General features: G+C 43.7%; 1 protein-coding gene across 1 annotated transcript in view; it reads left to right on the top strand.

Annotated features, from left to right (window-relative positions):
* Positions 1–2757: 2757 nt before the first annotated feature.
* LOC144768095 (complement C1r subcomponent-like) overlaps positions 2758–24054 on the top strand; it is a 62159-nt gene continuing 40862 nt past the window's right edge. Inside the window, exons 1-3 of the mRNA XM_078651482.1 lie at positions 2758–2855; positions 15651–15873; positions 17370–17562. Of these exons, the coding sequence (XP_078507608.1) occupies positions 2854–2855; positions 15651–15873; positions 17370–17562 (418 nt within the window). The 5' untranslated portion in view covers positions 2758–2853. The remainder of the gene's footprint in view (positions 2856–15650; positions 15874–17369; positions 17563–24054) is intronic.

Raw genomic sequence — 24054 nt, 5'->3', positions numbered from 1 at the left:
CAGCATGGACTGGTGGTGCTGGTCCCCTGAGGGGCTGAGAGTGGAAATACAGGAAATGAAAGAGCCAGAGGAATGGATCAACAGATGGGAAGGGCAAGGGAGAGAATTCACTAAGACTAGCAAACGATGTAGGCATGGGAAGTAGAGGATGTATGGGTGGAGGAAAGGCCAAGGCCACGTGGGAGATAGAAAGTAACTGGGCAATATAAAGGAGGTACAAGAAATGGAGTAGTGGGTTTATACAAGCTGCAGCCAAAGTGCGAAAAAAGGTATGTCAAGGATTTACAACGAAGTGCAACATTAAAACACACACAATGTGTTCACAGCCTGTGTTTTTTGCTAAATTCGGTCTTGCCCTCAATTACGAAACCAAAAAAACAAATATAGCTTGGAGTTGCAGTTCGGTTTACCTTACCTGAACTTTGAAATAAGAGTTGCGTGTGGAAGCCCAGTCTGAACTGGAACAGTTTAGATCAGCAAGGGGTGTGTTCCATCATGGTGAGGATCCGAGTTTGTGATCCGGATGAGTGAGGCTGATGAAGCCCTTTCCCGGCCTGGCATGCAGCAGCTGCGCGCTGAGCGCTGCTGAATGGTGAACGTGCCCGGCCATCTGGATTCACTTACGGAGGCACCCTGACAGCTCCTAATTATAATTAATGTACTTCTTTGCGCGAGCACGAACGAAATATGCCCAAGATGGCGGAACAAAACTACATTTACCCTATCACTTCAAGCCTATTAAAACGACAACACAACGAAGACGAATCACTGGCCAGATGACAGAACACGCTAAGGAATGTGTGGAATTTGTCTCGCCAAAGCCCTAGGAGATACTTCTTTTTTCTCTTCTTTAACATTAGGATCTCAAAACTCCTCCCACTTTCAGTGGGGAGGAGTCCGAGCCCTAAAAAGCAGTCAGCAGGGGCTCTGACACTGCGCCCCCTGATGGCAGTCCTCTGAAGGGGGGGTGAAGGGGACATCCCCTTGCAGGTGGGTGCAGTCACTCACTGCACCCACCTGCAAGGTGATCTCTTATGTGGGTTGAAAAACGGAGGCTGCATGGGATTTCAGCAGACAGGGGACCAGTCTTTAATTTGAGCCGGTGGTTTCTGGTGCTCTGCACCAGCACTTAATGCTCATCACCACACTTATGCCACTCTACCGCATGGTGGCGCTGTTCATCTAATTTAGAGAGGAGCAGAACAACGGTTGTTTATGAATGCAATATACATTAAAACTTACCAATACCTGCCTTCCCAGCCATTCCTTAGCTTTGGGGACCTGGAATAATCTGAATGTCACACTTACAGGCCAGAGCGATGGTTAGTAGTTGCTTTGGTACAGCCATTGGCAGCGATGACGAGGCAAAGGGCGGTGCAAGCTGCAGCCACCTCCTGGTCAGGGACCTGGCACTTTTTATTTTACAAATTAAGCACTGCATGGGACACAGGAAATAATAGAACCGGGCAAGCTCAGGTTAACCTGGAGAGTGTGTAGACTGTTCATTTCATTTAAAAAATAGGTTTTATTAATAGATTCATCATCTTTACATCACAATTACGTTTGAGTCATCGATTGCCATATGGCGACGCGTGCCGTTCAAGCATCCTCAGTGTCGAATCCATTTCAATGTTCGCATCTGTCTCAAACGTGTAGACTGACCATGTCCAAGGTTCAGAGAAATGGGACAGAATGGATGGGACTTGGACAGGCACAGGGTCGAGACAGGGGATAGATAGGACAACCCACAGGAGTAAAGCTGGGGACCAGACAGAGACTCAGAGTATACCCATTCGTATCCCTTCCCTATGTATATCGAGATAACTCTAATCACTAGCAGCCGCGGTCGGTAGGGGAGTACCTGCCGGGGCGGTGACGTGGGGAGGGGGACGGGCAGGGTGGGGGTTAGTAATGTATGGATAATGGAGGTTTGCAGGTAAGTAAACATGTAAATAAATCAAACGAATTTCGTTGCGCGCACTGCATCCCCAAATGCAATGCAGTGCGCGCAACGAAATTCGTTTGATTTATTTAAATGTTTACTTACCTGCTAACCTCCATTATCCATACATTACTAACCCCCACCCTGCCCGTCCCCCTCCCCACGTCACCGCCCCGGCAGGTACTCCCCTACCGACCGGTCCTTTGTACTGTCTACCATTCCTATGTGACTCTTAGAGTTTATCCATTTGTATCTCTTCCCTATGTATATAGAGATAACTCTAATCACTAGTCTCTTCTTTGTGTGGCTTTACATCTTGTACATTTGCAATTTTTTCTGTTTGTATCTTTTATGTAACGCATGTAATCCTTAGTCCTTATGTTTTGCAACTGATTCTTATGTAAAGCGCTCTGACACCTTCGGGTAAAGTTCGCGCTCTATAAAATCGGATTAAATAAATAAATACAAAATAAAAAAAGAAGAAAAGTGCACTGAACAGGCAGGGCCTGTAGGGACAGGCGCTCTCAGGGCAGCCTGGAGTTGTCCCTGACAGGCATAGGGGAGAAATGTACTGAACTGTCTGCACCCATAAGCAACGCTGGACGCAGGAGACCGGCCGGGGTGCGTACGGGCACCGAAGGAAGACAGAGCGCAGACAAAAAAAGACCAAACAAGAGTCAATAACTTAGGCCAGGGCCCAAGCTGCTCTGTGCCCGGGAGGGGGCAGCACAGCCCAGGATAGGAATGTAGAGAGAAATCCGGGAATTCCCTCACATGTGTCATTCTTGTGCCTGGAGCCAGGACCCTCCCCGCGCCGCCCCCTCGGCCGGGATCCGCTGGGTCCAGGGAGCGCTGCCCCCGCCGGGCAGAGAGCGGTGTCCGGAGACGGGGCGAGCAGGGGCGGCGGCGGCATGTGAGTGTCCGAGGAGGAGGGGGGTGATGAGGGGGGGCCCCAGGGGCTGGGGTGATGAGGGGGGCCCAAAGGCAGGGGTGAGAGTGGAGCAGATACCTCTGGCTCGGGCCTGGCCTGGCCACGCTGCCTTCTGGAGCCGCACAGGGTCTCCGAATCTACCCTGAAATACTGCCCCTAGTGTTTGCCCCAGCCCCGTCCATCCTCCCCCTGCCCCCTCCCTTCCTACATCAGTTCAGTACTAGGCCCTACCTAGCTCAGCCCTCTCATCGCTCTGTCATTAATTACTTCCTTGTGTCAAAGAATTTTTAATTACGTTCTTAACCACACAGGGGCAGATTTACAAGCCTCTTGCACCATTTTTGCGTCACTTTTAACATTGGAAAAGTGACGCGCAGGGGCCTTGTAAATCTGCCCCACAGGGGCAGATTTACAAGGCCCCTGCGCCACTTTTGCGTCACTTTTCCCATGTTAAAAGTGACGCAAAAGTGGCGCAAGAGGCTTGTAAATCTGTCCCACAATATTAAGTCCTGGGAAAGCAAGAACTATCACTTCTTTTGAGGCGTTTCAAAAGACTCTCCCTGTGCCTTCTAATAAGATCTTTTCTCAAGATGAACCTCTCTTCTAGAATCCCATCTCCCTCGTCGTATGACCGGGTGTTATTTTTTTTGCTTTTATGTTCTTTGTTTTATTAATTGATTTATTTATGTTAGTAATTTTTAGGTTTTGTGCGGGGGAGCACCTAAGACCCACTCAGAGACTAGTACCTCACAATATTTTTACATCTCATAATACAACATACGACAGACGATATGAGTCATAACATTCTTTCAAACGCAACTGTCGCGATAAGAGGTGACATTGCGGTGTCACAGTAAACCGCTCTATCACCTGTCCCCTCGATCTACCGTAGTTTCCCGATAGTTCAGTTATTCCCGGTCTGTGCATCTGTACACTTCGCTTCGGTTCTGTTTATATCAATCAGGTATTTGACAAACATTTGTCAAATCCCTGATTGATACTAAGTTATTGACTCTTGTTCTTGTGCTTGAGTGTCTGCCATTTATTGCAGTATTATACCTCTACTTGTACTTTGTACGCTTTTGTAACCTGCACACGTCACTTTTTCCGGCTGTAATGCACCGTTTGCTAGCTCTTGTATTTTGTTTGCTCACAATTGTCACTTTTGTCTCATGTAACTCAACGTTTGCTTTTGCAATTTGTTCGCTTGTAATGTTCTCTTCTTGTATCAGTTCTGTTCCTATTGTGAAGCGCTCTGACACCTTCGGGTAAAGTCCGCGCTATACAAAAACGCATAAAATAAACAAATAAATAAATACATAAACAAAATAAAAGTTCCTTTCAGTTCCAGGAGGAACTCCTTATTCAGGTACACTTATTTATTTTCGTAAGCTGTTGCGGACCCCTTGAGTAGGGGTCTCCAAACCACACTTTAATCACCGCTGCAGGCAATTGAAAATATTCGGCAATTTGGCAATTGTGGGTGTTTGTGCTGGTCAGAGCTCTGACACCGCTTCGTTTTTCATTAACTGGAAACTGCAGAACAAACTCACTGGAAGTAAAGGGGTGAAGACATTAACTGGAGAGATCAAACCAGGTATTGACATCGCCTGGTGGGTTAATCACAGCAAAATGCGTGCGCACAAACGAGAGGTCAGGCATATCAATGTTAAGGGCCGTGTTGCAACTGTGCAAATGAATGTGCGCAGTTATTGCGCATGCGTACGGTGTTATTGCGTAATTTGAGCAAAGACAAACGCCAGATCAGGGGCCTCTATCATGATAGGCTCCGCTGGCGGAGCGCCTAGAGCCTGCTTTCATGCGCTGGCAGTGTGTAAAGTGAATTTTTTTCAACCCGACATTTCACCAAGTTAGGTTATATTTTTGGGCGGTACAAAAGGGGGTGGTGATGGACGGAGCATCTGAACCAATCAAACACTCACACCCAGTCAACAGATCTGGGTTTAATCCATCACCGTTCTTTAGCCCACTCTGCCACCCCAGTTCAGACATGGCCATATGCAAATCAGTCTGACCCTGTGCCTCATGGGAACAGTCCAGTTCAAACTGCCAAGCCATGTCTTCCCTGGACCGGAAACAAGCATCCTGGGACCGGTTTCGGATTCATAATCCTCATCAGCCAGGCTATTTGAATCCAGTGGCCAAGTGAGCAAGGGACTCACGTCTGAGCATACCCTGCCACACTTAGGGCGAACAAAGCGATACAAAAGGGGATGATGGACGGAGCGTTTGAACAAATCAAACACTCACCCCAGTCAACTGATCTGGGTTTAATCCATCACGTTCTTTAGCTCACTCAGCCACCCCAGTTCAGACATGGCCATATGCAAATCAGTCTGACCCTGTGCCTCATGGGAACAGTCCAGCTCGAACTGCCAAGCCATGCCTTCCCTGGACCGGAAACAAGCTTCCTAGGACCGGTTTCTGGCATTCCAGCCGTCTTCAGCCAGGCTTGCTTGAATCCAGTGGCAAAGTGAGCAAGGGACTCACGTCTGAGCATACCCTGCCACACTTATGGCGAACAAAACGTTTCAAAAGGGGGTGGTGATGGACGTGTTTGATTGGTTCAGATGCTCCGTCCATCACCACCCTCTTTTGTATATTTTTGGGCAGCACAGCTCCGAAACAGTGTGTAGGATATAACTCTTTTTATTTCTGAGCAGTGCTGTTATAATAATGCACAGATTCAGAGAAATATGGAGTTACACAAATTCACTTTATCCACTGCAGGTGCATAAAAAAAACAAGCGCTCGGGGACGCGCTGTCCAGCGAACCCCTCAAGACATGATGCTGCGCCCCTGAACTCAAACTCCGCTTCACTCCGATTCAGGAATTCCCGATTTACTTCTGTGTGGAGAAAAGTTCCTCAAAATCTAGGGGCAGGTCTACTTACATATGATGCAAGGTACAGCACCAGAACAAAGTTACTGCACCACCTTGCATCAAAAGGAAGAGAACTGTGAGGCTAGCTGTGCCCTCCATCCCCAGAGATGCTGAGAATAAAAACATAAGGGCCGATTAGGATGGCGGACGGATCGCCACCGCCATGCAGGTGGTGGCGATCCGTCCGCCATCTGTGCCCGTCGGCCACCAATTTCCCCCCCCCCCCGCCATATTACAATGGCGGGGGGACCGTGGCGGAAAGAAACACCCTCCGCTGCTTTTCCGCACCGGGCGCCTTGCGGCCGGGGTGTTAAAGGGTTCACATGGCTGGCGGTGTTTTCCAGACACCGCCAGCCATATTACGATGGCCGGATGCAGGTGCCTCTCCGTGGCGGCAATGCACATGGGTGGTACCTATGGTACCCCCCCCCTGCGTTTCAGAGTACAACATGGAAGGCACCACGCGGTGCCTGTCATGTTGTGCTGTGAAACGCACAACATGCATTTTTGACATTGCGGCGGACAGTGCTTTCAGCACCACGGGGCGCAATGTTAAAAATGCGGGATGCACCTGCCACTGTGGCGGGTGCATCCTAATTTGGGGCAAGGTACCTCCGCCCTTGTGGCGGACGGTCCCTGCCCCAGACAGGATGGCGGACTGACTTTGTCCGTCCGCCATCCTAATCGACCCCTGAGTTACAAATCTGATGCAAATGTCTCAGCATAACACCCTAATACGGTAGTTATAACCCACATTAAGGCAGTTATGGGAAGAGAGGCGCCCGCAAGCCCAGGGGTAGTGCTTGAAGTTTGAAGTTTATTTTACTATGCTTGATTAATTAAAACCATTGCATTCACTAATTCTTTTAAAATAGAATATCTTACACTTTAATGATAAAAACATTGTTAAAAATCCCGGCATTTATCAAAAATGAGTAAATAGGAATACATAAGTCATTGGAGGAAATGCTCAAATTATTAAAACTTTCTGCGCATTGCTCATGTTAGACTATACATTTTGTTTCAACTGTATCCATTCTTGTAGAAATTATATCAGTTCTTCTAGTAATTAGTCCTTGGCCAACACAGACCGGTGTTTCAATCTTTTTGCGGTTATGTCAAGGAATTTAGTTAGCCGTCAGTTTAACTGCACTATCTCTGGGTTAAAACACAACATTACCGCGTGTCTGCAAGACCGAGCTCCATACTGTCTAAACACTGGTTTTATCAGGGTTATCCTTATGTCTCTTAGCTTGTTACAGATGCATGTAACATTGATAACATCCTCGACACCACAGCCGCATAAACTACCAGACTGATCTCCTCCTTTCCTCTCCCAAGGGGGTAGGAATTGATTAACCCCTCCCATGCTGATGACGAGCTCAGCTCATCATCAGCCACGGTGCTCATGTGCTGATGACAAGCTGAGCTCATCATGGCCGTTAGAACGCTCACACGCGGGGATAATTCCCCTGCTGTGCTGAGCGTTCTAAGGAAACGGGTGTGGCCGTGACGAGCTGAGCTCGTCATCAGCACACGAGCGCCGTGGCTCATGATGAGCTGAGCTCGTCATGAGCACCGGGGCGCTGTGCGCGCCCCCCGCCCCCCAGCACAGCGGGGGAATAACCCCCGCAGCCAAAGGGTTAAAGGGCCCAACCCCCAGCCAGAGTTTTAGGAATTTTTCCTTGGTATGGATTTGTATTCCCATTTTCAAGTAGAGTTGGGGTTTAAGTGCTTTGTATGTATTTAGGACCACCCAGCCATGAGGTCGTTTGGCCAATGCTTTTTTATCCTCTATAGCAGATAATAAGCGGGTTACCTTTGTTAAAGCTTTTTTAAAAGTGAAATGATTCATCAAGGTGTTCCACAAGTCTGTTAGACCTAAGCTTCCTGGAGGTATTCTCTTGCTGGCGATTTTCCTGAGCGAGACAGTTCCATCCAGAGTTGGTCATTCAGGGAGCCTTCATCATCACCTTTGATCTTATGCCAGCGTTTCACATATGCTCCCCTTCGTTCCATTATCTGTTTTTGAAACCCAAATTCCAATTGTATTTGGACTGGGGAGAAGTTTCTGGGGAGTTGAAAGATCGCTCGGTAAGAGTTGGGTATAATATTGTCGAGGATTGTTGCGTCTTTTCCCATCATCGTTTCACTCCCATAAGTTATTGTTGGCTGAAGTTTAGCTTGCAGGACCCTTAGCAAAGGGTCGAGGGTCAGGTCCGGTAAAAGCTTCTTCAGTGGCTTAATGGCTAGAGAGGTCATTACCCCCTTTCTCCTCAAGGATTCTATTTGTGGTTTCGACGAGTTATTTTGATCCAGTATTACCCCTAGATACTTGCAACTTCCTACTTGGTCCAAACAATGTCCATCGAGAAACTAATTAAGATGTTTCTTCTTATGATAGTTGACTGCCATTATTTTTGTTTTGATGAAGTTTATTTTTATTGCATTTTGTTGTGAGAATCTATGAGTTGCATTCAATAGATGCTAAAGTCCAATTGGGGTCCGACTTATCAGAACGAAGGGGCCGATTAGGATGGCGGACGGATCGTCATCGCCATGCAGGCGGTGGCAATCCGTCCACCATCCATGCCCGTCCGCCAGCTATTTCCCCCCTGCCATATTACAATGGCGGGGGGACCGCGGCGGACGGAAACACCGTCCGCCGCTTTTCCGCCCCAGTCGCCTTGCGGCTGGGGCAGAAAAGGGTTCATATGGCTGGCGATGTCTTCCAGACACCGCCAGCCATATTATGATGGCCTCCTGCAGATGCCTTTCCGTGGCGGCAATGCCGCCATGGAAAGGCATACGGTCTTCACTTTGGGGGCCCCCTGTGGGCCCCCATGGTGAAGGCGAGAGGGGGGGTGGACATGGGGGGTACCTGTGGTACCCCCCTGCATTTGCATACACAAAGGGGCAGGCACCGAGCGGTGCCTGCCGCTTTGTGTATGCAAATGCATGCCTGCATTTTTTACATTGCGGCGGGCTGTGCTTTCAGCACCGCCCGCCGCAATGTTAAAAATGCCTGATGCGCCCGCCAGTGTGGCGGGTGCATCATAATTGGCATGGCGGGACTGCCGCACACGTGGTGGACGGTCCCGTTTCTACCGGGATGGCGCACAGAAAAAGTCCGTCCGCCATCCTAATCGACCCCTAACTCGTCTGCATATAACAAGTTTGACAGAGTCATGTTTCCTAGTTTTGGTGCGTGGGCTGCGCATCTGTTCCGCTCCCCCGGAAGATCCACTAAGAAGAGATTGAAAAGCAATGGGGCTAGAACGCACCCGTGTTGTAGCCCAGAAGTAGTGCTGTTGGGTCTCTGGGTAGAACACTCCAATTTAATTGCCTCTAAAGACATAGGCCCAGATTCACAAAGGTGTCACGCAACGCAGCACAGCACCCAAAGAAGCTGCACTGCGTTGCATGACAGGGCGAGACTACAGAGTTATGACTCTCTCCTCCCCTCTCCCTACAGCTGGCGCTGATTTGTGCTGCCCTACGCCAGGCACACACCTTAGGGCCATAGTGCATAATGCAAAGTTGGAAAAGCAAGGAGAAATATTTCTCCTTTTAATGCCTGCTTTTCAGCACGTTAATCATTGGCCCTAGACTCTGTCTACTAATGTTGGTAGATAGGATTTATTTATATTTATTTGGCAATCCAATATACACTTGTGGCCTTGGGTAACACCATTCTTTTAAGATAAAGGAGACTACAAGGGGTTTTGTTTAAACATGTAAAAATGTTGCATCAAAATATCCCTTAAGAGTGCCCAGATGGTGGCCTCAGACACATACATTCTCAAAATCAATTTAGATAACCAAAAGCGAATACATCTAAATGAGGAATTTGTTAGAATTTATAATCAAACAAACCAAATTGAGGGGACACAAGTAGTCTCATTTATAGTAGTGTCAAAAATGTATCCCGCCCGCTTCGGCACCGTCTCCATACTGGATCACGATTCCGACCTCCAACCCATCGTGATCACTGATCCTAGCTGAGGGGGAAGTCTGTCCCCCAAAAGACAAGTGTCTGACCGCCTGCATTGTAATGTGACAGTCGGACCGAAGGGCTGTCCGTCGGTGGGACCGCCACCGATGACCTGTTGGTGGCAGTCCCACCAACATCATAATGAGGCCCTAAGTGTCTGTGATGTGTGACAGTGATCTGCATACCTGTTTTATTGAGGTATTTTACAAAATTTTTAGACTAATGTTTTATTTTATTCTTTTCATTAATTTTGGAAATTACTTTTTTATTGTTGAGTTAACTTTGCGTATGTTTATTTAAAATATGCATTTTTTTTTATGATTTAATTTTTTAAAAAAAATATAATATTATTCATTCTTGAGATATTAGTTTAATAGGGGTTTTGGGTGGGGAGCATTTTGCAATAGAGTTTTTATTATTTTTTAAATTAATTAAATGTTTCATAATATTTGTTTTGATTTACTATTCAAATGTTTATTTAAATTTTTGTTTCAGGTTGTTTTTTTCATGGAGTTTTGTGTAGGTAGTTTTTTAAAATGTAAATTTTTTAAAATGTTATTAAAAAAAGAGTTGTGCATATTTTGGTTAAACATTCATAAACAAACTTTAATCATTTTAATAAGAAAATGTTTTATTTAAGAAACTTGTTTCTGAAGTTTTAAACCATTTTCAATTTTCTATTTAAGAGAAAACATGTTTTAATTAATTGTTACAAATGTAAAGATACATTTTGTGAGTTAGATTATTGTGTAACTCTAGATTGATATGGCATATATAATATTTTTTTAAGTATTTATATTTATATTACTTTTATAGGTTTCATGTTTTAAATAATATGATTTTGCTTTTTTACTTTATTAGGTAATACATTTCTAATACATTTATTGTTTTTTAAAAATATTTATTTATGTCAATTTTTTCCATTTTTTCTTTTGTTTAGTTTTGATCTGGAATAGTAAATTTGGAATCTCCCCCTTCCCCCGACTCCAACACTTTCCCCTATGTTGTTAAGTTCGCAGTGGGAATAGTAACTCTGACTCCAGCCCCACGCCCAAGTGCCCAATGTTTTCACTAATATTGCTTACTTTTTAATGGGAATAGTAAATTGATCCTCCAAAGTCCAGTGCTTTCCTGAATGCTGGTTTGTTTTAAGTGAGAATAGTTGACATGACCCCTCCAGAGTTCAATGCATTTCCCCATTTTGTTTAGTTTGACGAGGGAATGGCAAATCTGCCCCCCTTTGTGACCAGGGATTTCCCCAATGTTGGTTAGCGTGGAGTGAGAATAGTACATTTTACACCAAAGAGCCCAACACTTTCACCACTTTGTGTAGTTTTCAGTTAGAATAGTTAATATGACCTCCCACCCCAAAGTCCAAAGCTTTACCCAATGCTGCTTAGTTTAGAAGGGGAATAGTAAATCTGACCCCCTCCGGCGTCCACCACTTGCTCCATTTTTTTGGGTTCGGACAAGGAATAATAAATCTGACCCGTGTGGCACTCCAGCACCCATCATCTTCCACTATGTTGCTAAAATTGGATTGGGAATAATAAATCTGAACACCCCAGGGCCCAATGCTTTCCACACCACAGCTTAGTTTGGAGTGGGAATAGTAAATCTCCCCCTTCCGATCTCAACACTTTCCCCAGTGTTGCTTTGCTTGAAGTGGGATTAGTAAATCTGCCCACACTACTCGTATTCAGCACTTTCCCTAATCTTACAGAGTTTGGAGTGGGATCAGTAAATATGCCCTCTCAGCATCCTGTGTTTTTTCCAATGTTGTTTAGTTTGGAATAGAATAGTAAATCTGACCACTCCCAACTATATGTCAGTTTATAAAAAATGTAAATGTTCTAATTTTTTTTTATATTTTTGCATATTTAGAAGAAATTATTTAGCATTTTTAAAATAAAAAATGCTTTGATTCATGAAGATGTTCAGTTTTGATATTTTCAGATGAATCAATGTTTATATAAAATATTATACTTTTTAAATTGATCTATGTTTTGTCAAATAAATATCTTTCAATGTAGAAAAGTGATACATTTTTTTTATTAACCTTAATTTAAAACATGCATTTTTAACGAATAATTACAAAATAAATTCAATTTAATCATATACAATATTTATTAAAGAGAACTGCAACTTTCAATAAAAATTCTAAGGAATTTTGATTAAAGATATTTAGGGCCTTTTTACAAATTTGGCAGTCCGAGCGCCACAGAACCACATTCTCCCCAGCCAGCAGCCCACAGCGCTGGGGATCTAAAAACCGCTGTATTACGAGTTGACAAAAAGGCCAGCGGTGTGGAGGCAGGGATCTTGCAGTAGTGGTGAGTGCTTTTTCCAAATATATCGATGCCTGTGTGTGAATTTCAACTGCATAGGGGCCGGATGCACACATATGCATTGTATATGTGGAAAAATACCATATACTCATTAACATCATTCAGCCCATGTGTGGGTAGTCCTGACAATGGGTATATGGTACGAAAAGACTCACCTGTTTATCACTGCACACAGGATTGTAATCCTTGGGGTGAAGATCCTGCTGTGAAGGGGGGACCTGGAGACAGGGCTCCATGTCAGACTCTGCCCGGAAGAAAAAGAAAGGGGTGAGTACGTACCCCGAATCCTTTGTCACTGCCACTTTGAAGCAGGCGGTTGGACCGCGGCAGTCCGTTCGTAGATCAGGCAACTTATAATATGCACAGTGTTGAAGCAACTCCCCCGTACCGCCTTATGGCAGCTGCCTTCCCCAGATCGCGAACCCATTGGTCTGCTGCAAGTCTCGGCGGTCCAGCAGCGGTCACCCCAAAGCCAATCGGCCCAACTCATGATACAGAAGTTGGACTGCTGACTTTTTCACGCTGGGACTGCCACTAAGATAGGACAGCCAAACTCGTCATAAGTCCATGAGGGCCAGATGTAGGTTGCCCAATACCGGTCGGTAACGGCCGAAATTACCGAATTTCGGCCGTTACCGACCGGTATTGGGCTTTTTAGATGTAGGTGGCATTTTTTTAGGATTCAGTATTTTACAGAATCAGTAATTTAAGGATTCGGTAAAATACCGAATTCTTAACATACCGATTCGGTAAATTACCGAATCCAGGATGTAGGGAGCACTCAAGTTGGTGCATTCCTCAGTTAAGGATTAGTTATTTACCACCAACTACAAGTTGGTGGTAAATAATGAAAACCTTTGAAAAAGCATTTTTTTTGCTTTTCCAACAGTGCGATGTGGCAGACATCTTAGGGCATGTATGTGTGCCACATGTGCACCTATACACAATTGAGGGGCGCAACAGGGTGGCAAAGTGACACCCTGCCACTCTTCAATGTTTTCCCCCTTTTACCGAATCGGTATTTACCGATTCGGTAATTGCCATTCATTCCTATGGGCCTCCAGGCCCAAAGGAATGAATGGCAATTACCCAATCAGTAAATACCGATTTGGTAATTACCGAAACTTACCGATAGGTAATTTTTAACGAAAAATTACCTACTTCCCATTTACCGATTCTTAAATACCGAATCAGTATGATTCGGTATTTAATAATAGGTAAATTGAGATTACCTACATCTGGCCCTGAATGTTTTAAAATTATATCGTCCAAATTTGTCACATTACATTTTCTTCTTAATATTGTTGTTAATTTTAATGTTCATTTAAAAACTCAACCTTATTGTAGTCTATATTTTTGCATTGCATAATTTTTAACATTATCATTTTTTTAAGACAATTGTGTGGAATCAATATTTTTTTGATTTAATTATAAGTGTAGGTTGACAATATTACAGTTCTCCATATTGTAACCTCAATATTACTGTAAGTTGATAATTTTCCATTCGATATTCAGGACAACTGCTGGTTGTGTGTTTCCACAAGGCCCTACCTTGCACAAGCCTGTGTGTGGCTGTGGAAAATGATGCACAAAGGACTGCTATGCACAGCACTGCGGTCTTATTACAAGTATATTTGTCTGGGGCCCCTTTCATGAGGCAAGTACCACTCGTCATAACTGGGCCACTCTCGCAGCATGGAAGTGCATAATGGCATCACATAATCTCTCACTCTAGTGGACTTCAAATCGAGCCACTTGTCCTTTTTTTGCTTCCTCTGCCCCTGAGTCAGTTCTTCCTCCCACTTTGCAACAGAGGGTACCCAGGGGGCCCCTTTACATCCCCTAGGGAACCTTGCAGGACCCTCTAGTTCATGGGTACTCACAAACATTTTCCCAGTGGCCCACAAACTATGGTCTATGGTGTGACCGAGAGTTGATTCCAGCAGGAATGATAAGTGGGTGTAGGGGAAGCAAAAGCATGTATATCTAGTGGCTGTCTTTAAAAATGAAGGTGTTCCTAAAGTTAAGGGCCTACTTACTTCTTTTCCTAACTGCAATTAACCTTTAAACAAGTGCTTGCTGTATATTTAATTTTGTTTTACATGTTAGTGCTGAGTTGAGTAAACAGCAAAACAATGCTTCTGCTGCCTAGGGAGCCGTATGCAAAGGTCGGGAAGGCCGCATGCGCCCCCCGGGCCGTACTTTGTGTATCACTGCTCTAGTTAGTCATTTGGCTTGAGGCATGATACACGAGGCTCAAACCCTGGACCTGTGGCCTTTCCTGGGAAACTAGTACCACCTGCACATTTGTCACTGGTACTGGATATGCCAGGGGTTATCATTACTTCAGCTCTAGGGCAAGTGTTTTCACTTGCAGCTGGTGACTAGGCCTGTACCAGATCCATTGACATAGAGAAAGATACTTGATTAGATCTAACTGACAGACAAAATCACATTACTCCCTGTGCAAGAGTTGACTCATTATTCCTCAGCCAGATAGTAAGAGCCGAGTCTAGAACATACAGGGTATTACTTCAGAGTGTAGCAGGAGCATGTCCCCTTTCATTGTCCCTTAAGCTGCTAAGGGCACAATTTTATAAGCAGTCTCAGATCTCCTCTTCAGTGCGCTCGATTAGGCAAAAGACTCCCAAGCTTAGCAAGAACTAAACTATTGTTATTTACTATTCACTGCATCAAAAATATTATGATTTAAAGGATATAGTTTTTATAGTCTGCATCAAACATGTATTGTTGTGGTGCTCCTATATTGGTGATGAATTAATACCATTCTCGTGTTTTGTGTTTGCCACCCATCCCTTGGGGTGCCTTGGCATTCCGAATGTATAGTTAAGACATCCCTCCTGTGCTGTTGAGTGACCTCAAGGTTGGACCACCCTACTTAACCTTTTGCAATTTACCACTGGTGTTTATTTTTACTGTTACTGCATTCCCAATCTGAGACCCTATTTTCCTGAGGCGAGCTGGTGGCATCTACTTCTAAACAAGACTTATCTGACTCTCTCCTCTGCTCCAGTTGGCTTCAGTTGGAATAGTAAATACACCTCATAGACTATTGTGGAGAAAGTTGCATGTTTTCAGATAATTTAAGGCCAGAGTTAGAATAGTGTAATAGCATTTCTAGGATCCACAAAGCCGTCTGCAAGCCTGTCAAACAGATGGCAAAAAACTCAAACTTGCTATAGTCAACATGGCAAGTCCCTGGACCAATGGCCAGGGAGAAACAGTGACAAGGAGCAAAAGGCAGTATAGTATTTCTTCTGTGAGAATATGCAGAGAAAGAGAATGTGCTTTCATGAAACAGAAACAAAAACTTTGACTCTTCAACACTGGCTAAAAGCGGACACCTAAGAAGAGGGATCTGTCGAGAAATTAGTTGCACGCAGTAATGAAGTACTTCTATGAAACCAGAAGTTACCTAGAGTAATAATGTTCTTGGTGCCACTTTAAATACAGGAGTGAATACACTGTGGTAACTCTGCTCATTTGTAACTCTATGTTTGTGTTCTCAGGTTTGCGTTCCTCGTCTGGAGTTCCTTCATTGGACTGGTGGGATCGGTCGTGATAACCAGGCCTTATTTTGGGGAGATCAAGTCTCCCAATTTCCCCAACCCATACCCTAATGACAATGCGAGCTCATGGGACATTATGGTGCCCAAGGGCTTTTCGGTGAAGCTCACATTCTGGCAGTTTGACCTGGAGCCATCTGAGTCATGCCTCTACGATTATGTGAAGGTGAGTGTTTAATGTAATATCACCTAAGCCGTGTGCTATCAAGGACACTAACGTATGAGTACTCTAGGTGTATGACTCTGCACTCAGTCTAGGAATACCACCTCCTCATCTCTAGCTCAACGTCTCTCCTCAGTTCACTCACCAAGCACCACTTCTCTATTCTTCTGCTACCCTCTGTGCTAGGGAGATTTTGCAGGCATTCCCACCCAGTTCTAATTCAACATCTGTTTTAGGCTGTAGTGAAGGCACATCTCCTCTTTTACCACTTTCTTTTCTGTGCATTCCTAAGGCATACCACCACCTGTCTCCTCTACATGCCCTGTCGATGTCTTATACAGGTAGGCACCTCCTCTTTTAACGGAAGCACTTCATTCAGATTCAGAATTAATACACCACTTTCACTGCCTGGCGCATCGCTCCACTTCTGTAAGTTCCTCTACCAGAACCTGATGCACAAACTTACATGTGTACTACACTTGTCAGTATATTCTGAAGTAATAGACCTCTACCTCTACAGCTTCTGTCTGGTCTGGACAGTTCTACAGTGCACCCCCACCTCCACATCTTTCCTGTATCACAGGAGATTCTTGCAGAAATCCACCTCTAGCACCCTCTTCTCAGTGATGGGGTACAATAGACACAGCTTTCCACTTTTAGCACTCTCTCCTTGGTTATAGGGATACAGCAAACACATCATGCCACCTCTAACAGTCTCCAGAGCAGTGGTATATTGCAAGCCCTTTCCTCCAGAAACAGCCTTTCCCTTCTACTCTCTCCTCAGTGATGGGATACTGTAAACACACTGTGCTACTAATAACACTAACTCTGAGGTGGTGGGAGATCAAAGACGCAGCCTACCACTTCTACGCATCTCTTCTCAGTTACGGGATACCTCAAACACAGAGCTAGGACACATCCCTCCACTTCTAACCTCTCTCTCCAGTGATGGACACCTCAGAACTCCACTTATATACTCTTCTCCCTGTGGTAGAGCACCTCAGACACATCCCTCCTCTTCTAATCTCTCTCAGTGATGTGGTACTGTAAAACACCACTCCACTTTTACTCTATCTCCCCACTGATAGAACACTGTTAACACACCAGCCCACTTGCATCCTCTCTCCCAGGTGATGGGCTACTGTGAACATAGCACTCCACATTTACCCTCTCTCGCCAGTGATGGGATACCATAGACATATCCCTCCATTTATATCTTCTCTTTCCACTAAGAGATACATCAGCCACACCCCTGAGCACATCCATCCAGTTCTGCACTCTCTCCCTTGCACCCTTTCACTCTCTTTTTAGTCTCTCTTCAGCAATAATATATTAAAGAGGCACATCAATAATGTTCATACCCTTACTCCTCAACAATCAGACACTTGTGTCCATCAATTACTGCAACAGCAGTCAGAACACGTCCCCCCCTTTACCTCTGACAATGCCTCTGTATTTGGCAATCATACACAGCTTCCTCACCTTCTCTTGATCCCTAGATCTCTGCAGACAAGAAGGACCTGGGTCGGTACTGCGGGCAGGTGGGCTCCAAGCTGGGCAACCACCCTAAGCAAAGGACATTTGTGTCCAGAGGGAACCGAATGAGGCTGTTCTTCAAGTCAGACTTTTCCAATGAGGAGAATGGCACCACCATTTTCTACAAGGGCTTCCTGGCCTACTACCAGGCAGTAGGTATGTGAATCCATTCAAATACATCCTAACCTTCAACCCTGCAGCAGGTAAGTGACACCAGGCAAAGGATTCCACAACGCAATGTGTTCTCCAGGCCATGTTCAGACATGACACCGTACCAGGACATCCTGATCTATAACAAGGCCTCAGTAATGACATAACTCAAGCTCATTCCAGCCTACAGCATTTGTTATAATGTTATGTTATGTGTTATATTGAATTGTTATGCTATGCATTGTGATGTTTGATACAGCACAAGGCGTTCATAGTTACATGATACCAACCCTTGGTTTATTGCCACATTGATGGGCAGTAGTTATGTCACACAACACAGAGAGTGGCTAAAACAGCCAAAAAGTGATGCATGAAAATAAATTCAAAGCTTCTTAACAACTAGCTATTCCATTTGGAAGCACTCCATTCAATCTGGACCTTCCATATAAAAATCATTGCTAACCCCTAGCAGTATAGTTCGAATTGCTGCACCGTGTTCTGTCTACAGTGGAACATAAGAAACTCTAGATACATGTAGACGCCTTAACTTATCTGAAGCTACACCTGTGTATGGTGCTCCTACTTATTCTGGAAAACGAACGGGGCCCCTAAAAATGGATACAACCCTAACAGGGAAATAAACTATTTGGAAAAGCAACAAGCACCGGGCATAGTGCTATTTACTGCAGAAGGGCATGTAAACTCTAGAAAAACATTCACATTATAAAGATCATAGCAAATGGGTACTTTAGAAAAATATTTTTATTTTATAATGTTTTCTTTATATTTTGAGATAAAAAATATACTTTACATATAGAAATCACAAATAGCAAAATAGATATGCAATCAAAATGATGTAATAAGAATTAGAACCACGTGCACATATATATCCAAACCATCAATACAATTAATTTGGGCCTGTAGATAAGCTTGTTCTTCATAAATTCAATGCAATAAACATGAACCTTCACTGTTTCAGCTTACACGATTGGTAATTCGATATAGTTGATGATTTATAATCTGACAGTGTGTTTTATGCAAATTAACATACAATAAAAATCAAATATGCAGAGACTGGTGACATATGTTGAAAACCAACGCGTTTCGGCTAGGTCTTCTTCAGGATTCCGTACCAGTGGTTACTAAACAGAGAATATATAAACATAATTTTAGTCTAGAGTTTAAAAGCCCCTTCAACCAATTATTCTGTATATACATGAACAAAAATGCATTTAAATGGCATGCTACATGGATGGCTTCTATAACAACAAAAGCTACACACTGTCTTAACACTCGTAAGCTCCAAGCATAACTATGTCAACAGCTTTTACTGTGGTACCCTCAGTTTCATCATATGTAAAATGCAATTAATCCAAAATGTTGCTGCGAAACACAACCTCACCCTTCTCTCAGAAGAACATATGAGTAAACTGGCTACCTATAGGTAGAAGGGCAATGAACAATACAGTCTGTATTGTCCACAGAGCCTCCCGAGGAAAATCACCATTATACCTCCAAGTTAAATTCAAGCAATACAAAAAATAGGAACCCAGCATGCCAGGTTTGTACCGCAGATCATCATGCCGCCTTACAATAACAAATCCATAGAAGGCACCTCTTTCGTAGTCAGGACACAAATCTTTAAAATTCACTCCAGCCAATATTTAAACATTTAGACTCATGAAGAGAGGTGAAAACATTCAATTTCCAAGATAACTATATCATCTAATAACCTTGGGATACAAAGTGGAATAATAATCACTCCTTAAAGTACACACTGCATTACCAAGGACTGCCCTCTGTTTACCCTGGGTGTCATATAACCCTTCTGGTCCTCACTAATATGATATAGCACTTTGCTCAATGCAAATACTGGATCTAGAAGCTCTAGTCGATGAGTCTTTAGTTTCGACTGAGGCTAACGTCCAAAGTCAATACATTTCAATAACGTCTACCAGATTTGGCTCCACAAGGCAGACAAAGTGGTTCATTTTCAGTACAATAAAGGTTAATTAAATGACTTGTAAAGTTATAAACTGAAATCATCAAATTAATTATAATCAGGAACCAGTGCATGAAGGCGTCGGTCAATATATTCAAAGCAATTCAAAGTCATATTTATAAAGGATTAGTTGTAATCAATAACCAACACACAAAGGCGTTAGTCAATATATTCAAAGCAAGTCATATAATTAAAAGCAAACCATTATAAAGTTGTCTCAAAATGAAAGTCAAGCAAGATCAGTTCTCCCACAAAGAGAGCACCCTACTCTGCAAAGTCAGAAAAGGTTCTGGTAGGAAGTCATGGAAAAGGCTCTGCCATAAAGGCCTCAGATAAGCATCTGCTCTGAGGTCAAGTGAAGGGTCATTTGCCTAAGGGTCCTCGAAAGAAGCGTCTGGTGAATCTTCTACAATGAATTGCTTAAATCACACAATTTCCAACAGTTGATAGACTTACAGATGATTCCCAGGCAAAGCATCAATCTGGTTAAGGTACATGAAGATAACACATATTCATTATTTTCACAAAGTACTGTAAATGAGGTTACTCTAAACATCCCTTGGAACCTCAGTTATCTGCAGCATAATACGATACATGTGGCCAAGCTGTGCTCTGCAGGTGCTTGTTAGAGATTCTATAAGAATTACATGAAGAAATCACTTCACACAGGAACAGAAAAAAGATTCATCGTTTGAGATTGCCATTTCAGTTTGCCCTGAAATAAAGAAAGATACACAACACGGAACAAGATGGCAACCAAATGTTACCCATTTTAATATGCGGCCTACATTACCTATGGTGATTTTAAATGAGAATAATACTCATCCAATACATTTCCGAGTTACACGTTAGTGTTGTAGTGCAAAACATTTAATTATAGAAAAATCACTATCAAATACTAATGCAGTAGTAGCCGGTTGTCAGCTGCTCTTAGTTCAAGCAGCATGTACAATATATAGAATTAACTGGATATTTTTTACTGACGTTATAGAAAATGAGAGTGAAGCTGGAGTTGTCCATGATGTCACTCAGAACCCAGAGGTGAAAATCATCCCTGTAATTGATGGCTACCCGTCTATAATTTTATGTTATATATACGTCTAATACCCATTCACTAACATGAACTGCTTTCAGTTTTTTTATAGCTGAATATCTGTGTATTTGAAAAATACATTTGTAAAAGTTGGATATCTGGAATAGATTCTTTTTATATAAAATCATAAATTAAAAAAATGTGGAGGTGTTTCCTTCTGTTACCTCTTGTAAATTATATGTTGTAGATTTACAAAGTAAAACATTGGTGCCCTTTCAATTTGCCCCTTTTCTGACTAAAATGCACTCTGCAAATTAAAGTATTTCCTCAATTGACCTCTTTCCTGAGACGGGCGACCAGGGCACTAGTCGGGGGTACACGCGGGTGGACGGTGTCCACCCACATTTTTCACAGGGTGGATGCCATCTACCCTGCCAAGAAGTGGGGCCCCGCTGATAAAGATGCTGAATTCATCCCGGGACACTTTCAGCAGTGCCTGCACGTTGTTATCTGCTTTCGATCGGCAACAACGTGCAGGCGGGGAGGGGGCTCTCTTATTTCTGACTCCTGCTGGCCCTTAACCAAGTACAAAACACAGAATGGTTAAAGGGTCTAAGGGATAAGTTTAGAGAGCTGCGCGGACACAATCCCCAGTACAATATACTATAAACAAAGAAGTCCGCGGGTCTGATGCACTCCCACAAGGAGAGGTCAGAGGCACCTACAGGACAAGCATTGAATCTTATGTTTAATAGAACAAGTCCTATTGAAGAGGATGGAATCCCATCACCTACCAAGCTGGCATGCTTCATCATTTGGGATCTCCTCTTAGTTGCAAAGCCTAGTGCAACCAAAGGCTGCAACCCCCTCACTATGAGGGAGGAGCTCACGGATGTTTTCAAGTGGGTCAGTTGGTCTGATCTCCTAGGATCTGTGAAGCATGAAGAGTGTTTTTGAAGGTGGGTGTTTGCAGTGCGAAAAAAGTGATGTGTGTTGTGATATTAAAATTGGCTACCACACGAAAAGAAAACTTTAATGGTTAACGCTTGGTTTCATTTGTTAAAAACAGTGCAAGCGCGATCTAAAAAAATTGTTGAACGCGCTGGTCTAAATAGAGGGTCTAGATGTTTCAGCCATGATGATCGACCTTCGATCTTTTGCCTTCCATAAAACCTAGATGGTGGTGCTACTGCAAATGTGCCAAAGTGAGTCAGGGAAGACATGGCTTGGCAGTTTGGCTGGACTGTTCCCATGGGGGACAGGGTTAGACTGATTTGCATATGGCTATGTCTGAACTTGGGTGGCGGAGTGAGCTAAAGAATGATGATGGATTAAACCCAGATCAGTTGACTGGGGGTGAGTGCTTGCAATGTTCAACACTCCGTCTATAATCCCTTTTGGTTTTGCTTTGTTCGCCCTAAGTTGGCAGGGTACGCCCAGACGTGGGTCCCTTGCTCACTTTGCCACTGGATTCAAGCTAGCCTGGCTGATGACTGCTGATTAGCCAGAAACTGGTCCCAGGATGCTTGTTTCCTGTCCATGTAAGACATGGCTTGGCAGTTTGGGCTAGACTGTTCCAATGAGGCACAGGGTCAGACTGATTTGCATATGGCCATGTCTGAACTGGGGTGGCAGAGTGAGCTAAATAATGATGATAGATTAAACCCAGATCAGTTGACTGGGAGTGAGTGCTTCCAATGTTCAACACTCCGTCCATCATCCCCTTTGGTTTGACTCATACATGGGGCAGCTCTATTTCCTTTAAGGCGACAAGGCGTGGAATGCCCTCCCATACAAACTGTGACACACACAGGATCTCAGGCTGTTTAAAAAGCTGTTAAAACCTTGCTTTTTAACTAAAAACGCAGCTCTTCCCATCCACAGCTTCTACCATTTTTTGCAGTTGGCTCCCACGCTGGGACACTCCTGAGTATCTGGGCGCGCAACAAGTGCTGAATAGCATAACATAACAAACAAGTGCTTTTAGTCGGGTATTGTGAAGTGTCTGTCGAATTTCACCTAAGATTTCACATGCCCACACTGACAAAAGCACACACACACTCTCTCTCGTCTCTGTTTTGAAGGTCTTAAAAATGTTGGTTAGTTTGAAAAGTGTGTTGGTTAAGTGCCCCTAACAATACATCCTCCTCTCTCTTTCCACTACCTCTTAACACCCCTCCTCTCCGGCTTCTCATATATTGTGCTTTACCCAAATACCCCAGCGTGATTGATGGTAAATCTGAAGCTCACACACCCTGATCGTTTTAACAAAGCTACGCCCCTGGTTGTTTTGCACCAGTATGTCCCACTAGTCCAATGCTTCGTGTACTCTACATCCCAGTGGCTCCATTCCTATTTCAAATAGCAAAGGTGACAGTGGGCAGCTTGGTCAGGTATCTCTTTCTAGCATCCAATTATCATGGAACCAACCATCTGTGTTAATTCTTGCTTTGAGTTCCGTATATAGCAGCTTTGAACAGCTAAAAAAAGATGGCCATACACTTTAAACTAAAAATCTCAGAATGGACAACCCAGTGCAGTAACCAATCTATTGGGCTGTTGTAAGAAAAACCATAAAGAGACCAAAATAGCTGATCAAAGCTGCCAACTTACTGAAAACCATAAACTGCCTGCCTGTTTCTCACATTTCTTAATTCATCACACTGGTAAGTGCCCTGTCCCATAACATGATAATCGCACCTCAGTGATCATCATATACGACATGGAAACTCTTTCAACATAGGATTAATAAAAAGACAATACCTTTCCTTTTTAAATTTTTATTTTTCATTTTTATTTTTTTAAATTAGAATTCCATAGCAGCAAAATACATAATACATAACTGAGCACATACATCAAGACATCCATCATTGCGTATTATAAGCCCCAATCCTGACCTATGACCCCAACATCCAATTAGCATGAGGTACAAACTATGTTACCCATAATAAAATTAATTACCCAGCCATATAATCCCTCATCGCCCCCCAAATCATTAACCCTTTCTTTCCTTTTTCTATATCCTTTGACAGCATATAGAGTGTATTCCATGATGTATACATTGAGAAACTTGGCCCGCCACATCTCAAAAGATGGGGCCTCTTGATGTAGCCAAAGTGAAGCAATTGTCAACCGAGCGACTGCGGGGGCCATAAAAATTATATAACGGTATATATACAGTAGCGGCCCCTGGCGGACATCCTCCCCAATACCGAGCAACATCATAGATTGCGAAATTTTAACAAGACCCCCAGTTATTTCTGACAAAAACCTCTCTATAGATTCTATGAGAGAGTCCTATACAGCACACGCAAAGACCAAATGCACAATGTCTGCGCTATCTTTTCCACAACGGAAACACTTCCCATCATGCTGATCCCCCCCACTTCTTCATTTTAACAGGGGAATGGTACGCCGGAACCACAGCCAAACTTCAGAAAAGACTCCAACGCATCCAGAATGC

This window comes from Lissotriton helveticus, chromosome 7, assembly GCF_964261635.1.
Source record: "Lissotriton helveticus chromosome 7, aLisHel1.1, whole genome shotgun sequence".
NCBI lineage: Eukaryota > Metazoa > Chordata > Amphibia > Caudata > Salamandridae > Lissotriton > Lissotriton helveticus.
This window is presented reverse-complemented; position numbering and strand designations above follow the sequence as displayed.